A 17,560-nucleotide genomic window follows, 5' to 3' on the forward strand; every position below is an offset into this window, starting at 1 on the left:
GGTCGAAGTGAGTGGGCATAAGCCGGCTTATCCAAAGGTAAGGCACTACCTGTTGAATTATTTCCAAAGTGTGCCAAATTGGATATGATAAAATTTAAGTCTACTCACTGAAATTACTGGTGATGTCTGTTTTGATTTTGATGAAAATCTCATGAGTAGAAGCAGTAGAGTCTGCTAAGAAGAAAGAAATGAAAGCAGTTTGAGTCTGCATACTGGGTTGAAGTCCCAAAGAAATTGAGTTAGAGTCTCAAGTAGTTTGGTAGGGAATTTGGTCATTTTGTGGGTTAGAGTCCCCATTGTCCATCAGGGTAGATCTGCCTCAGTCATACACTTGTTTTGGGTGTTGATTGTTGTTTCAAAGTGTTATAAATTATTCTAGAACGGCAGTTAGAGTCTGCTAGGAAGCGCAGTGCTCAGAGGTAACGCTTGCCAATGCCAAGGACGCTTAGGCATTGTCCTCGAAGAGGGATAGTCAGTTGGTCACTGTGGAGCTTGGGGCACTCCAGAATAACTAGGAGTTAGAGTCTCCTTACCGTTTGGAACGGTAGTCTGCGCTTTTTTGGTCAGCAGAAGTTGGACTTCGGGCGTGTAATTTTAACTTAAAACTTCGGGGTAAGCCTTGGCTGTGAAACGCCAAAAAATAGAGCTTCAGGCAAAGTTTGGGTTGGTTGACGCTTTTAAATTGAGTTAGGGACTTTAGAGATGAGGCCAGAAACTGTTGGACAGATACTGGTTAATTGATCACAAAAAAGTTGGACTTTATCGGTTAGACCGTTAACTTAAATTTGTCAAAATTGGTTAGGCGCTAAAGCTGACAGATCTGACAGTGGTTGTAAATATAAGACGTCTTTGTAATATAAAATAAGAAGATCTCTGTGTGAAAGGAGTCTGAGGCAATGCTGGAGCTATTTTTAGACGGTGTGTGTGAAAATGCAAATTAGTAAGCAGTGAACTGTTTAAACCACAGTTGGTTTTAGATATACTGCTGCAAACATTGTTGAGTGTGTGTTTAAATGCCATTTATGTTTATTAGAGGACTATAAATAAAGTATTGAGTTGCCGTAGTGGATGTATAGTAATTGACTGAAGTTGGATGTAGATATATAAATATATTGAGTGCACTGTATATACTTAAGACGAACATATTACTTCTCTCCAGCAGTAGTTGCTGGTGTGTTTTATTTTTTCAATTTCTTGTGTGTGCGGTGAGAATTAATAGAGGTTTCAATCGTTTTTTCTTTGTTTTTGTTTACTTGCTCTTTCTGATTATGAAAGGCATGTCTAAAATACTCGTAGGAAAGCGTGTTTTGAGTTATATTCCTCAACTCTAGTCACAGTTTAAGTGTGTGAATGCGGTGAGTAGAAGGTTTTGAATGATGAATAAAGGTGTGAGAGGTATTTCTTTGGTGATGTAAAGTAGGATGTTTTAAAGTTTGAAAGTGTTTTCAATTTGAGAGATGCATGAGTGATGTTATAAGAGTTTGAGTTTCCTTTTCTTTCAGTTCAAAAACACATAAGTACATACACTTGGTACACCCGTTTACTCTTTGATCTTATTAAAACAGACGGTGTATTTGAGTTTGTTGCCTACTGCTCTAGACGCCTCACGGAGGCTGAAACACGCTACGCACAAATCGAAAAGGAGTGTTTGGCAAGTGTTTGGGTCTGTGAAAAGTTTGATAAGTATCTATGTGGCTTAGATCGCTTCAGGCTTGAGACTGACCATAGACCTTTGGTGCCCCTGGTCAACAGCCGGGACCTTGACAATGTCCCGGCTGGTAACTTCACATCTGAGCAGACAAGTATCACATGTGGAGTTCCCCAAGGTTCCATCTTGGGACCCCTTCTGTTTAACATCTACATGCTCCCACTGGCACAGATTATAAACAACAACAAAATAAACTATCACAGCTATGCAGATGACACACAAATATATATCACAATGTCACCAGGAGACCGAGGCCCTGTACAGGCTCTTGGTAAATGCATTGAGGAAATCAATGACTGGTTGTGCCACAATTTTCTCCAGCTAAACAAAAACAAAACTGAGGTAATAGTCCTTGGCGCCAAAGAAAAACGATTACAGGTCACCAGAGAACTTCAATCTATACATCTAAAAACCACAAACCAGGCGAGAAATTTGGGTGTAGTGATGGATGCAGACCTAAACTTAGAAAAACACATTAAGACAATAACAAAGTCAGCTTACTATCACCTCAAGAATATATCAAGGATAAAAGATCTGATGTCTCAACAGGACCTGGAAAAACTAGTCCATGCATTCATCTTTAGTAGGCTTGATTACTGTAACAGCATCTTTACAGGTCTACCTAAAAAATCAGTCAGACAACTACAGCTCATTCAGAACTCTGCTGCTCGAGTCCTCACTAAGACCAAAAAAGTGGACCACATCAGTCCAGCTCTGAGGTTCTTACACTGGCTGCCTGTCCGTCAGAGGATAGACTTTAAAGTTCTGATGCTGGCCTATAAAGCTCTGAATGGTTTAGGACCAAAATACATCAATGACCTCCTGACCCAGTACGAACCATCCAGATCCCTCAGGTCATCTGGATCCGGTCTTTTATCAGTTCCCAGAGTCAGAACCAGACACGGAGAAGCTGCATTCAGCTTTTATGCTCCTTATATCTGGAACAAACTCCCAGAAAGCCTCAGATCAGCTGAAACACTCAGTTTATTTAAATCCAGGTTGAAGACTCACCTGTTCTCAGCTGCATTTGAATAAAGCACCAAATCCACACTTTAAGCTTAAATTTCAAAACTTACATTTAACTACTGATTTTATCTACTGTTCTGATTTTATCTGTTTTGATTTTATATACTGTTTTGTTTGTTTGTTTGTTTGTTTGTTTGTTAATTAGTTAGTTAGGTTATTTGCTTGTTTTAATCAATTTTAAATCATGCTTTTTATTTGTTCTTGTTTCTAATGTCTCTGTAAAGCACTTTGAATCACCTTGTTGTTGAATTGTGCTATACAAATAAACTTGCCTTGCCTTGCCTTGCCTTGCCTTGCCTTGCCTTGAGGTGTCAACGCCTCCTGATGAGGCTCATGAGGTACAAGCCGGAGGCCGTCTATGTCCCTGGCAAAACGCTTGTCATCGCCGATACGTTGTCACGGACAGAGATGGGCAGTAACGCGTTACTTGTAACGCTGCGTCACTGCGTTACTAAAACCGTGATTTTTTGCGAGAATGTCTCACGACAGTGACGTAAGCGAGTGCGCCGTTAGTGACAACAGCTGTGTGCAGATCAACAATGGATCACATATCGAGTGCGGGAGAGAGTATGAGCGTGCAGCGTTTAAAGCGTGGAAGTACTGACCTTACTTTAAGTTTGATTCCATAAAAAGTGACAAAAACATTAGCGTCTATCGTGCGTGGGAAGAAACCTTCTTTTTACAGCGAAAAAAACCCCTAAACTTCCAAGCAAGCGCCGAGTGCGCTATGACGTAATGGGAAATTCACAGAGAAACTCGCGGATTCTTCCATTGACCGCGGCACACCTGCACCAGGGTAAACCTCCGCCTACCGCAGTCCTGCTTTACAGGTGAAAATAGAGCAACAGGACCGCTGAGTCTTTGACTTTATTTATTTTCTGCTGTGTTTTACTTGCATCTATTTGAAAGACTGAGTGTAAACACAAAAAATATTTTACTTTATGTGCTGGAATGTGTAGAAAATAGGTTTAAATGTTAAACTAATTTATTCAAGTCAGAGAATGTTGCTTATAGTTTAATTTTTACTTTATGCATAAAGTTAAAAGATTAAAACTGATAAAACAAGTTTAAAAAAGAGACTTTAGAAAAAAAACAGCATACAGATTTGAGTGCCGACTTGGCTGAAAGCATTAAAGATGTAAGAAAGCAACTAAGCGATCTGTCTATGGAGGAAATAGAAAAGAAACTGAGATTCACAAAACAAACATTTTATGAGTCTGGTTCCAAAGCAACCAAAGTACTGGCTAAACAGTTAAAATCAATACAAATAAGTAATGCAGTTAATAAGATTAGAGATCCAAACACCAAAGAACTATTATATGAACCAATACAGATAAAAATGCCTTTCAAAAATATTATAAAACAATGTATAATCAACCCGACCAAAAAAACAGACAAGAAATTGAAGAGTACTTGGATCAGTTAGACCTTCCTTCTATTGGGACAACTCAAAATGAATTTTTAACTAAACCAATCACTAAGGAAGAACTGGAAAAGGCAATAAGGAGATTGAAATCTAATAAAAGTCCAGGGAGTGATGGGTATCCCAATGAGTGGTATAAGACTTTTAAAGAGGTTTTGGCTCCTATTTTGATAGATTCTTTTAACTGGACATTGAAACACGCTAAAACTCCACCCTCTTGGAAAGAGGCCATTATATCAGTCTTACCAAAAGAAGGTAAAAACAAGGAAAACTGTGACTCTTATCGCCCAATTTCTATTTTAAATGTGGATTATAAATTATTTACATCCATAATCACAAGACGCTTACAGCTGTTTCTCCCAGATCTGGTGGATGAAGACCAGACAGGGTTCATTAAGGGGCGACAGACACAAGATAATATACGACGCACATTGCATATAATTAATGAAATTAATAAAGAGAAAATCCCAACAGCCTTAGTGAGCTTAGATGCTGAAAAGGCCTTCGATAGAGTCTCTTGGATATTTCTTTTTGCTGTTTTGAAGAGAATGGGCTTTAACAGTATCTTCATCGAGTGTATACAATCCTTGTACCACAGGCCATTGGCTAGAGTTAAAATAAATGGGGACCTGACAGACAGTTTTGAGCTCTTCAGAAGAACCAGGCAGGGTTGCTGCCTGAGTCCAGCCCTTTTTGCTCTGTATATCGAGCCTTTGGCTCAGTATATACGGCAAAGTGCAGACTTAAAAGGGGTTTTAGTTTCTAAAATTGAACAACGAATAGGTCTCTTTGCTGATGATATAATTATATACCTACAAGATCCTGACACTGTGGTGGACCACTAGAGGGCTCCACTCACACCCAGTGTAGAGGAAGTGTGTTCCTGTGTTTTGTGGCGCGATATGCGCAGTTGATGTGGGAGACGAATAAAGAAGGAGTGAGAACTGAGAGCTGTGTCGTTGATGCTTACCTCCACATTGGTGACCCCTGACTCGAGCATGCAACGGGCCGTAGATAACGCACACTCCGCTATGGATGCATCAGCGGCCGCCGGACCTCCGCCTCCTGTTGCAGCTACGTTCGCTGTGGCGCTAAAACTGCCGGACTTTTGGCTCCATGACCCCCCGTCATGGTTCGTACACGTGGAGGCTCAGTTCGCCCTTCGCGGCATCTCGGCTGACGACACGAAGTATCACCATGTGGTGGCCTCGCTCGACCCGCTGGCCACCCGTCGCTCCTCCGGGACCCACCCGCCCAAGGGAAATACGCCGCCCTCAAAGAGCTGCTTCTTCCGCGCTATGCCCTCTCCGACGCCGAACGAGCCGAGAAGCTCCTCAACCTGTCAGGCTTGGGTGGCGGTACCGCGCTCGAGCTCATGGATCGTTGCTCGGGCCGGATGACGGTGGTTTCCTCTTCGTGCACCTCTTCCTTCGCCAACTACCGGCCGCCGTGAGAGCTGTCCTCGCGAACTCTCCGCTTCTGCCTGCGAAGGATTATCGCTCCCTGGCTGAAGAAGCGGATCGTATTCTCCTGGCTAGCCGCACTTTTGACGTTCACGCCCTGGCTACGGACACGCCGGCGGCACCTTCCACGCCTCCACCTGCCTCCCCCGGAGCATCCGCCCCCTTGCTGACGGCAGGGATTGCTACACGCCGGCACCGCGGAAAGAGCATCTGTTTCTACCATCAGCGTTTTGGCGACAGAGCGCGTCGCTGCCTGCCGCCTTGCGCTTTCACGGCCCAGGGAAACGGACCCGCCAGCGCGCCGTAGCAGCCGCGACCGCTGGCAATACAGAAAGGCTGCTCTTCATAGAGGACTCGCGCTCCGGGAGACGTTTTCTCGTGGACTCCGGCTCCCAGAAGAGCCTCCTTCCCCCTACCGCTGCCGACGGACTAGCAGCGAACTGTGGGCCGCAGCTCATTGCAGCTAACGGCTCTCCCATCAAAACGTTTGGGGAAAGGTTGGTGACTGTTTGTTTTCATGGCCGGGATTTCCAGTGGAACTTTGTTGTTGCTGCTAGCTCTGTACCTATTTTGGGTGCTGATTTCCTGTGTGCTCATGGACTACTTGTCGATGTCGCTAACAGACGTTTAATCGATGCTCTCTCGTTTTCTTCGCTACCCTGTTTTACTCGGGCCGCCGAGCCCCTGATTCGGGCTAATGTAGTGACCTCCGGGGATGCTTTTCAGCGTTTGCTTTTAGAGTTTCCATCGCTGTCTGTCCCTAATTTCTCTAGCACGGTAACGAAGCATGGGGTTGAGCATTATATTCCCACGGTCGGGCCCCCGGTGTTCGCGCGCGCGCCGCCTCGACCCCGCGAAACTGTCCGTCGCTCGGGAAGAGTTTGCAGCCATGGAGCGCCTTGGCATTGTACAGCGTTCGAACAGTGCATGGGCCTCTCCGCTTCACATGGTGCCCAAATCGGACGGTCGGTGGCGGCCATGTGGAGATTTCCGCCGTTTAAATAATGCCACGGAGAATGACCGTTACCCCATCCCCCACATTCAGGATTTTTCTGCCAATCTCGCCGGAACGTCGATTTTTTCTAAAATTGACTTGGTGCGGGGGTATCACCAGGTTCCCGTGCGCCCCGAAGACGTTCCTAAAACCGCTGTCATTACCCCCTTCGGCTTGTTCGAGTTTTTGCGCATGCCGTTTGGCCTGAAAGGTGCCGCCCAGACCTTTCAGCGGCTGATGGACTCCGTTTTGCGTGGGCTGCCGTTCGTTTTTGTTTATCTGGACGATATATTGGTGGCCAGCTGCTCAGCGAGCCAGCACGAGTCCCATCTGCGCCAGGTTTTCCAGCGTTTGGAAGCGCACGGCCTGATCATCAACCCTTCCAAGTGCCAGTTTGGGTTGCCTGTTCTGGATTTCCTCGGGCACCGCATTTCCGCTGAAGGTGTGGTTCCGTTGCCCGACAGAGTCCAGGCCGTTTCGGCTTTCCCGCGTCCCACGTCGGTTAAAGCGTTGCAGGAGTTCTTGGGGATGATAAATTTTTACAACCGCTTTCTCCCCAGAGCTGCCCACCTGCTACAGCCACTCTATGCTGCCTTAAAAGGTAAAACAGCCAAAGATCCGGTTGACTGGCTGCCTGAATGCGTCCGTGCGTTTTCCGCAGCCAAGTCTGCGCTGGCTGACGCCGCCCTGCTGGCCCACCCGCTTCCGTCGGCGGAGATCGCGTTGACCACCGACGCCTCGGACGTGGCAGTGGGCGGAGTGTTGGAACAGCGGGTTTCAGGTCTCTGGCAACCGCTCGCCTTTTTCAGTCGTACGCTCCGGGATGCTGAACGCAAGTACAGTGTTTTTGACAGGGAGTTGCTGGCCCTGCACCTCGCAACACGGCATTTTCGTTTTTTCCTCGAGGGTCGCAACTTTGCTGCGTACGTTGACCACAAACCTTTGACGTTTGCGATGTCCAAGGTCTCTGACCCATGGAGCGCACGCCAGCAGCGCCAGTTGGCGGCCATTTCTGAGTTTACCACAGACATTCAGCATGTGGCTGGTAAGTCCAATCACGTCGCTGACTGTCTCTCACGTGTGTTGGTTTCTCCGGTGTATGTCGGCATCGACTACGCTGCCATGGCCGCCGAGCAACGTGCTGACCCGGACGTCCTTGCCCTTCAGTCAACAAAAACGGGCCTCGTGCTGGAGGACACCCCGGTGTGGGACGGCGGTCCGCACCTTCTTTGCGACGTTTCCACCGGCCGCCCCCGCCCGGTGGTTCCCCTTTCGTGGCGTCGTCGTGTTTTTGACTCGGTGCATGCCCTCTCTCATCCCGGCGTCCGGGCCTCGGTCAAGCTGGTCAGCGCCAGGTTTGTTTGGCCGGGCCTTCGTAAGACGGTGAAAGAATGGGCGGCGGTTTGTATCCCATGCCAACGCTCGAAAATCCACCGGCACACACAGGCACCCCTCGAGCCTTTCCGTGTCCCGGGTAGGCGTTTCGATCACGTTCATGTGGACCTGGTTGGTCCCTTGCCGCAGTCACAGGGTTTCACGCACCTTTTGACTGTGGTGGACCGCACAACCAGGTGGCCGGAGGCGGTACCCCTGGCGTCCACGACAGCGGCGACGGTGGCCAGGGCATTTTTGTCAACGTGGGTTTCACGTTTCGGCCCCCCTGCTGACATTACCTCGGACAGGGGCCTCCAGTTTGTTTCCGAGCTTTGGTCTGCTATGGCTGACGGCCTGGGAGTCAAGGTCCCCCGCACCACAGCATACCACCCGCAAGCTAATGGGATGTGCGAACGGTTTCACCGGTCACTTAAGGCCGCGCTCCGTGCTTCCTTGACAAGTGGCGACTGGGTCGAACGTCTTCCGTGGGTTTTGCTGGGTTTGCGTAGCGCGGTTAAAGAAGACCTCGGGGTTTCCCCGGCTGAACTGGTCCTCGGCCAGCCTCTCCGGGTCCCCGGGGAATTCTTGCCTGAGAGCCCTCCCCCATGTTTCGATACCTCTTTGTTGCCTTTTCGCCCCCCAAGAAACTCATTTCCTGTTCCTGGTCCTGTGCACCACTGCCTGCCTGACACCTTTGTTCCGAGTTCATTGGACTCTGCTCGTTTCGTTTTCGTCAGGCACGATGCCCATAGGACTCCGCTGCGTCCACCATATGACGGGCCATACAGGGTTCTTAAACCAGGCAACAAACATTTCGTTTTGGACTTTGGCGGTCGGCAGGAAGTTGTCTCTGTTGACAGACTTAAGCCTGCACATGTTATGCAAGAGGATCAGGTGGTCCCGGCCCAGGCCCCTCGCCGCGGCCGCCCACCTGCCACCGGGCTGATGGATTCTGTTTTTTCCCCCAGGAGCGACCCGAAATCAACGGAGTCCGAGTCGTCTTCAGCTTTTTCTGACCGCCAGTGCCAGCCTCGCTCCCGGGCTGGGTTGCCCTCTGTCAGTTCCCCACCCCCCCAGTTCAGCCGCTCCGGCCGTTTGCTTAAGCCCCGGGTCCTGGACTAGTTCTGCTGGGTGTTCGGGGGGGGGGCATGTGTGGTGGACCACTAGAGGGCTCCACTCACACCCAGTGTAGAGGAAGTGTGTTCCTGTGTTTTGTGGCGCGATATGCGCAGTTGATGTTGGAGACGAATAAAGAAGGAGTGAGAACTGAGAGCTGTGTCGTTGATGCTTACCTCCACAACACGACCTTTCCTCGGTTGATTAAAGCATTAAAATATTTTGGCAAAAACTCAGGATATAAATTAAATATCGTAAAGACTCAAGTACTCTGTCTGAATTATTTCCCCAAAGAATCAATTCAAAACGAATATAAACTAAAATGGGACTCAAATAAGATCAAATATTTAGGTGTCTATCTAACTAGCGAAATAAGTACTCTATACGAGGCAAATTATGTAAAGATTAGTAATACAATCCAAAAAGATTTGATTAAATGGGCTCCGCTTGTCATGGACCTTAGCTCAAGAATAGAGGTAATAAAAATGAATGTGCGTCCCCGACTACTGTATCTATTCACTTCATTGCCAGTCCATATACCAGATGCACAATTTGGTAGATGGGATGAATTAGTTAGTAGATTTATTTGGAAAGGGACAAAGCCAAGAATAAGATTTAAAATACTCCAATTAAGAAAAGAAAAAGGAGGACTTGTCCTCCCGAATTCCAAGGAATGTTTCTATGCAGCTCAGCTGAGATATATTGTTTACTGGTGTTCACCGGATTACACCTCAAAATGGAAGCATATGGAGATAAATTATTGCTTATCATGTCATCCACAAGCAAGATTGGGAGAAGAAACTATCCAGTCTACGAACACAAATCTCATTACTGAATTCACTATTAAACTCTGGTGGATTATAGTGAAGAAATATAGAATTTTAGAAGACTGTAAATTGCTGATTTGGCCTGCATATTCTCAAAAATGCCAAAGTGGACAATGGGATAGTACATTTTTAAGATGGGTCAATAAAGGAATTACAGCAATGTGCACATTAATAGACGGGACAACATTCAAATCCTTCGAGAATCTACAGAGACAGTTCGGACTGGATAAATCAGATTTATTTAGGTATTTTTAATTAAGACATTTTTACAATACAGAAATTAGGAAGAAGCTCTTGAGAGAAGGAAGCCATATAATAGAAATAATAACAGGTGCATATAAAAATCCTCCATCAAGAATTTTATCGAAATTATATAATGGCCTGCAAAATTTGAATAGGAATGAAACATTATATATCAAAAAAAAGTGGGAATCTGAATTACATCTTGAGCTGTCAGAGGATGACTGGCGATCCATATGTCTCACACAGCATAATTCCACTAGCTCTAGACGATGGAGAGAATATGGCTGGAAAAATGTGATTAGGTTGTTTATTACTCCTTATATCAAAAGCAAGCAGCTGAAAACACCCCAAAAATGCTGGAGATTATGTGGAGACTGGGACGCCAATCATTCTCATGTGTTTTGGAAGTGTAAAAATATCAAACCTCACTGGGAAAGCATTGTGGTAACAATGACGAAAGTGCTGGGGTATGACGTGCTGTGTGAGGCACGAGTAATGTATTTTGGAATATGGGAAAATGTAAGAAAGGAGGACCGTTACTTGTTTAAAATTATGTTGTTGTCAAGCAAAAAGGTAATAACAAAAAACTGGCTGAAAAGTGACCCTTTAAAATTGGAAGAATGGACTGATGTAATCGAGGACATATATATAATGGAGAAAATGACCTACACTTTGAGACTGAAATCTGACAAACACCGAAAACAGTGGACAAAATGGATAGCTTATAAGACTCACTCAGCCCCATAGGGCAGGGACCTCTCCTCGTTCTTGTTGTTGTTTTTTTGTTTGTTTTTTTTCCTTTTCCCCTCTTCCACAGATTGGGTGTCCTTTATTTTATTTTATTTTTATTTGGTTTGTTTCCTTTGTGTTCTTTTTTTTCATGTTTTTGTTTGCATGTACTATAAAATTGGAAAAAGTACAAAATAAAAAGTAAAAAAAAAGAGAGACTTTTCCATTTGATTACATTTTGTATGATGGATTATGCAGAAAAAGTAGAATTGGGCTGAAAGATCTATCGCTTTATCACCTATTCAGGTTGTAAATTGTCTTTTTAAAAAGTAACTAAGTAACTAAGTAATTAATTACTTTTGAAAATAAGTAATCAGTAAAGTAACGGGATTACTTTTTTGGGGAAGTAATCAGTAATTAGTTACTGATTACTTTTTTCAAGTAACTTGACCAACACTGGTCACGGAGTCCACAGACTTGGGCTGAGGATGACACTAGCACTCACAGTGAAGTGGACTGCTACATAGCCACCGTGTTACAGGGCATTCCAGCATCCCCAAGCTGAATGGAAAGCTTTAAAGCAGCCACTACAACGGATGTTGAACTACAGACTGTCATCACGTACATACGCAGGGGTTGGCCTGTATACGGAGCTAGTGTGCCATTGAACATTAAAGCGTACATGAAAGTGAAAAACGAGCTGGTTATACGAGGCTGCAGAATTGTCATTCCAAAGTCACAGAGAACAGCCATTCTACACAAACTACATGACAGGCACCAAGGCCTCACCAAGTGCGGGGATAGGGCTAATTCATCTTTGTGGTGGCCGGGGCTCTCCACTGAGCTAAAGAATGCAGTGCTGCAGTGCCAAACATGTCTGGCACAGAGGCCAACACAGACAAGGGAGCCGCTCATCTCCACACCTTTGCCGGATTGTCCATGGCAAAGGATAACCCTGGATCTCTGTGAACACAACCGGAATAATTACCTTGTTGTGTCGGACTACTACTCACGTTTTCAACCTAAATGGCCCAACAAAAGAGAGGTTTAACGAACGGATGCTGGTCAGAAGGCCAAGCAGGCGTTCTACTACGACCGCCGCCATGGTACTAAGCCCCTACCTCCACTCCATCCAGGGATGCTGTCCTAACTAAGCTGGACCAGGAGAAGGCTTGGGCAACACCGGCCATCATCTCCAAGGAGAGCGTCGGGACGGAACCGCCGCCATCTCCGCCTCGAACCATCTCCACGGGCTATGCCACAACCCCTTCCAACACCCACTGTGGACACTGAGGAGCTGCCATCTCAGGGTGCGCAAGCCAGTCAAGAGGCTGGATCTGTAGACACTGGGGTAATGGGAGAGAAGGAAGGACTGGGGATTGGGAATGTTGTATTGTTGCTGTTTTGCACTTATGTTTTGAGCTGCAACCAATACTGCTGTTACCTGGTTGAGTTAATTACCTTAAAGGTTTACCATGTTTAATAAGTCCTGTTTTGTGGACACTGCCCTTCATGCCGACAGTAAGCCAATTGTGCCCGGTCCTTAAGAGAACCGCCCAGAGGCTATTATAGTGTCACATGTTATCATTGTGTCGTTGCTGTTCTATTTGGGGTTTGTTATTGGAAATAACATGAAAAGGGGGGGAGATGTCATATACTGGGTTGCCTGTGCCGAGCGGGTGGGCGTTGCGGCTTTACGCCACCATGACATGCTTTGTGGCAGGGCTGTCAATGTGCAGTTCCTCTCTTAGCTGCCACACCCGTTGTTGTGCTGTTATAACCCATGCTGGATACACGTTCAATAAAGCAGCATCATAAGAAAGCTACCAAGTGGTCATTCTACACCATCGGTCATCCATTGCTCCCACGCCGCTCGCAGCCTTACTTTGAACGGCCGGTTCACACCGATGTCCAGCGGTTGGAGTTCCTTTGTCAGGCCTCCCGGAATGACAGCAAGCTCAGAGTTCATTTGCTTCACTTGTTTTTTCACATCAGCTGTGAGATGGGCACGCATAGAGTCACAGATCAACAGCGATGGTGATGCTTGGAAAAAACCACCTGGTCTCCTTACATACACCTCCCTCAGCCACTCTTTCATCATTTCCTCATCCATCCAGCCCTTTTCATCTGCCTTAATGATGACTCCTGCTGGAAACTTCTGTTTAGGCAAAGTCTTTCTCTTAAAAATCACCATAGGCAGCAGTTTCTGTCCATTAGCATGGCAGCCAAGCACAACAGTAAAGAAGACTTTTTGTGCCCCGTTGTGCGTATCGCTATCGTGCTGGTCCCCTTCTTCTCCACAGTGTGACTCACCGGAATGTCGAAAGTGAGCGGCACCTCGTCCATGTTAGTGATGTGGCTGGGCTGGATGTGTTTGTCGGCGATGTGTTTGCTGCAGTAGGAGCGGAAGATGGCCAGCTTTTCATTATAATCCGCTGGAAGTTGCTCCATTGATGATAATGGGCTTGTAGTCTCTGTGCTGACTCCTTCTGAAGTCCACCACCAGCTCCTTGGTCTTGCTGACGTTCAGCTGGAGGTGATTGTCCTGGCACCATGATGCCAGATTCTTCACTTCATCCATGTAGGCCGTCTCATCGTTGTTGGAGATGGCACCCAACACCACTGTGTCGTCAGCAAACTTCACAATGGTGTTGGAGCCATGGGTGGCCACACAGTCTGAAGTGTAGAGGGAGTAGAGCAGTGGCGAGAGGACACATCCCTGAGGTGCTCCTGTGTTGATGGTGATGCTGTTGGAGAAGCACCTGCCCACCCTCACCACCTGAGTTCTGCCAGTGAGGAAGTCCAACACCCATGCACACAGACGGCTGTTAAGTCCCAGATCCCTCAGCTTTGTGAACAGTCTGCAGGGCACTATTGTGTTAAACGCTGAACTGTAATCAACAAACAGCATTCGCACATAGTTACCCTGTTTCTTGTCCACATGGCTGAGAGTGGTGTGTAGGACGTGGCCGATGGCATCCTCTGTGGATCTGTTGGATCTGTAGGCGAACTGCAGCGGATCTGTGGTGTCTGGGATGGAGGAGGAGATGATGTTCTTCAGCAGCCTCTCAAACACCTTCATTACTACCGAGGTCAGTGCAACTGGCCGGTAATCGTTCAGGGATGAGGGTTTGCTGTTCTTGGGCACAGGGATGATGGTGGATCTTTTGAAGCATGTGGGGACCACAGACTTCGCCAGGGACTCGTTGAAGATTTAAGTGAACACACCTGCTAGCTGGTCAGCACAGCAGCGCAGCAGACGGCCGGTGATGCCGTCTGGCCCCGCCGCTTTCCTTGTGTTCACTCTCCTCAATGCCGCTCGGACGTCATGCTCTGCGATGCTGGTCACCGGTCTCTCGCTGATGACGTCACTGTCCTCGGTAGTCAGGCGGTAGATAGCATTAGCCGCCTGGCTAACCTCGAAACGGGCGTAGAACTGATTCAGCTCGTTGGTGAATGCAGAGTCAGCAGCGTTGATCAGCGCAGTGTCCCTGGCTTTGTAGTCCGTAATGGTGCGTAGTCCGTGCCACATACTCCGTGTGTCGCCCTGGTGGAAGTGGGACTCCACACGTTTCCGGTACCGGCGTTTGGCATCTCTCACCGCGAGCCGCACGCCGTATGAGGCCGCTTTGTAGGCGCTCATATCGCCAGTGGCGAGACCCGCGTTGTAGGAGGCGGTCCTGGCGTTTACTGCGATCGATCTGTCCATCCACGGTTTCTGGTTTGGGAATGTGGTGACTCTCGCAGTGGGGATAATCTCCTCCGCTAGCATATTGACGAAGCATACTGCTACTTCCGTAAACTCGTTGATGTCGACTGCGCATGCTCTGAACATGTCCCAGTCGACGTCGTTGAGTGCGTCCTGTAGCGTAGCTTCTGATTGGGCAGTCCACCGTTTCACCTCCCTCGTGGTCACATCTTCCCTCCGTATGCTTTGCTTATACTGGGGAATGAGGAAGATGGCGTTGTGGTCAGACTTCCCAAAAGCCGGGTGTGAGACAGCTTTGTAGCCCTGCTTGTATGGCGTGTAGCAGTGATCCAAAATTCGATCCCCTCTCGTTGGACACGAGACATGCTGGTAAAAGTTTGGCATGACTTGTCTGAGGTTCGCTTTGTTAAAATCTCCTGCTACAATGAGGGCTGCGCCCGGGTCCTTGTTTTGAAGCGAGCTCAGCACATCATGTAATTCGGACAAAGCCATACCTGTGTCCGCTTGGGGTGGGATGTAGACCGCCGTGGCGATGACTGAGGTGAACTCACGGGGCAGGTAGTGTGATCAGGAGATATTTTATTTTGTATTCTCATAATCAGTTATCATTGATTAATCATTTACCATTGTTGAATCTCTTGACAGAATAATCTTTTAATTACATCTGTGTTACTCTGAGCAAATATTAATGCACACTGACTGTTTATTGAGGTTCTGTATCATTCTTGTTATCTGCTTAAGTTGTTGCACTTTAGTGCAGTCACACCGTTCAGACCCACCAGTCCTGTTGGGCCCAGGCCCGCCTGCGTTTAGTTCTGCACGTACGCCGGCCTGTAACCACATGCACGCACTTATGTAACACACGCACGTTCACCTACACACTTAGTAATAATAGGGGGGTCGTCTGAGGACAGTTTCTCTGATAGATACACTTTCACAAAATGCACAATGTAATACACACTTGTTTTTCTCTTAAGAGTAGCAGTTGATGTCTATATAAGGGAAAACTCTTTGATAGGCGGGGAATTGTTATCATTTGTGATCATTTCCAGTAAAGATCCAACTGTGATGTCATAATGGCAATATAAGGAGACGGGACAGTCCAGTTGACGAAGGATTGGATTGCAAATTGTCTTTCCCACACTGACTGCGCAAAGTGTGTAATAAAGATCACTATTTTTTGACACCTACTTCGGCCTGGGCTTGCTTTCTTCTCTTCCCTAAATCGAACGAACCATAACAGTAGAAAGGGCGGCACTTAATGCTCAGGAACTCCAGATGTGGCGAGCAGCCGCTGGAGAGAGTAGAAATGCTCCTGGCATCACACCACTTTCTGTTTACCATGAAACACACTCCCCCACCTTTGGTTTTGTTTGACTCTGCCGTTCTGTCCGCGCGGAGCACAAAGAATGAATCCGACGGAGTTACGGCCTGGTCAGGCACGGTGGGGGTCAGCCATGTCTCCGTGAAGCACAGAATGTTGCAGTCCCTCATGTCACGTTGGAAGGTGACCCTTGCTCTTAAGTCGTCGAGCTTGTTCTCCATGGATTGTACATTGGCCAGTAGGATACTGGGCAGTGGTGCGCAATGCGCCTGCTGTCTCAGTCTGTTCCTAATACCAGCGCGTTTCCCCCGGCGCTTCTTTGTTCTGCGCCTCGGATGAGCGGCCCGTCCTTTGTTGTTCTCCGCGCCGCGTAGAATCTCTGACGGCCAGGAAGGGTCGGGTTTAAAAGTGTCCAAGATTAGATGTGCAACCTTGGCACCGATGTTTACAAGTGATCCGCTGTCGTAAACTATAAGACTAGAGGATTTTGGGATGAAAACCAGAGCAAAGAATAGGTAAAAAACAAGAAAAGTAGATAGTCGGAGCGGAGTGGTCAGGAAGGCGTCTGGACGTGGCCGCGCCATCTTAAGACAAGACGGACCTCCTTGGAAATGTTCAATTTTCATTTCTTCTGCTAGCGTTGCTGCTTTTAGTCGAATGGTGACCGTCGAAACGCTTCTCCCACTCGTTCTTTGCTCAATGATCTACTGCTCGAGTCTTTCCTCCAACTCGGGCCACCTTGCCTTATGTCCGCGGAAACTCAGCTGCGTCTTCTTGACCTGTCGGAGCTCGTTTTCCAGCTTCCTCCACTTGCAAACCATCGATTCATTAATCTTAAATTCTCTCGCGGTTGCTCGATTTCCATGTTCTCCACATAGCTGATGGCCTTCAGTTTGAACTGTGCTTCATAAGCGTGTCTCTTTGCCATTTTCAGGGTTGTTAAAACAACGATGTTCTGCATAACGCACATACCTGTTCTTTTATATTCAATTCAATTTCAATTCAATTTTATTTATATAGCGCCAAATCACAACAAAAGTCGCCTCAAGGCACTTCATAAATATACAATCAACGCCCACACTTCCCCCTTTAGCGTTCTCATGGTGTTCTCTACTACGTCTTCCTTACAACAACAACACACACAGGGCGCACTGCACTATAGGGTGCGCCGCACTTTTTGAAGAAAATCTAAGACTTTTATGTGCGCCTTATAGTCGTGAAAATACGGTATATTGCTTTTCATTGTTCAGGTGTACATTTTGGGCTGTACAGTGTAACCATATGTTGAAAAGCATTATTAAAATAAACATTTTTAGTGTTGTACCCTACTGAAGGCATTATGTTAATAGTTCCCAGATTCATCTTTGGAAGTAAGGTCAGTATGCTTCCCCCACATTTATCATTATCGTGAAATGAGAACATGTTCCTTCTATTGTAAACTTGTTATGAGGCAATGACTATGTTATCTTACAAGCCGAGCAATAACAAATAATCACACACACATAAAAGCAACAAACACAATTTTCTTATACAAAATAACTAAAATAACTAATAATTTAAGTGACTTAAATATATAAAGTACATTCCAGGGTCCATCTATGTCAGAAACGATTAAGATGGGTGG

The 17,560-nt window shown here is 46.7% G+C and overlaps 1 protein-coding gene across 1 annotated transcript; it reads right to left on the reverse strand.

Moving 5' to 3' along the window:
- Nucleotides 1–11,814: 11,814 nt before the first annotated feature.
- Nucleotides 11,815–15,956, reverse strand: LOC147304449 (uncharacterized). Its single transcript, XM_086279514.1, has 4 exons — nucleotides 15,859–15,956; nucleotides 14,595–15,174; nucleotides 12,025–12,156; nucleotides 11,815–11,925 (listed from the first exon to the last, which is right to left on the reverse strand). The coding sequence occupies exons 1-4, from the start codon at nucleotides 15,954–15,956 to the stop codon at nucleotides 11,815–11,817; spliced, it is 921 nt and encodes a 306-aa protein (XP_086135640.1).
- Between the last annotated feature and the right edge of the window lie 1,604 nt (nucleotides 15,957–17,560).

Source organism: Aulonocara sp. 'chitande type north' Nkhata Bay, linkage group LG22 (genome assembly GCF_057382095.1).
Source record: "Aulonocara sp. 'chitande type north' Nkhata Bay isolate Kocher_YH1m ecotype deep benthic linkage group LG22, A_spYH_male_GT1.1, whole genome shotgun sequence".
Taxonomy (NCBI): domain Eukaryota; kingdom Metazoa; phylum Chordata; class Actinopteri; order Cichliformes; family Cichlidae; genus Aulonocara; species Aulonocara sp. 'chitande type north' Nkhata Bay.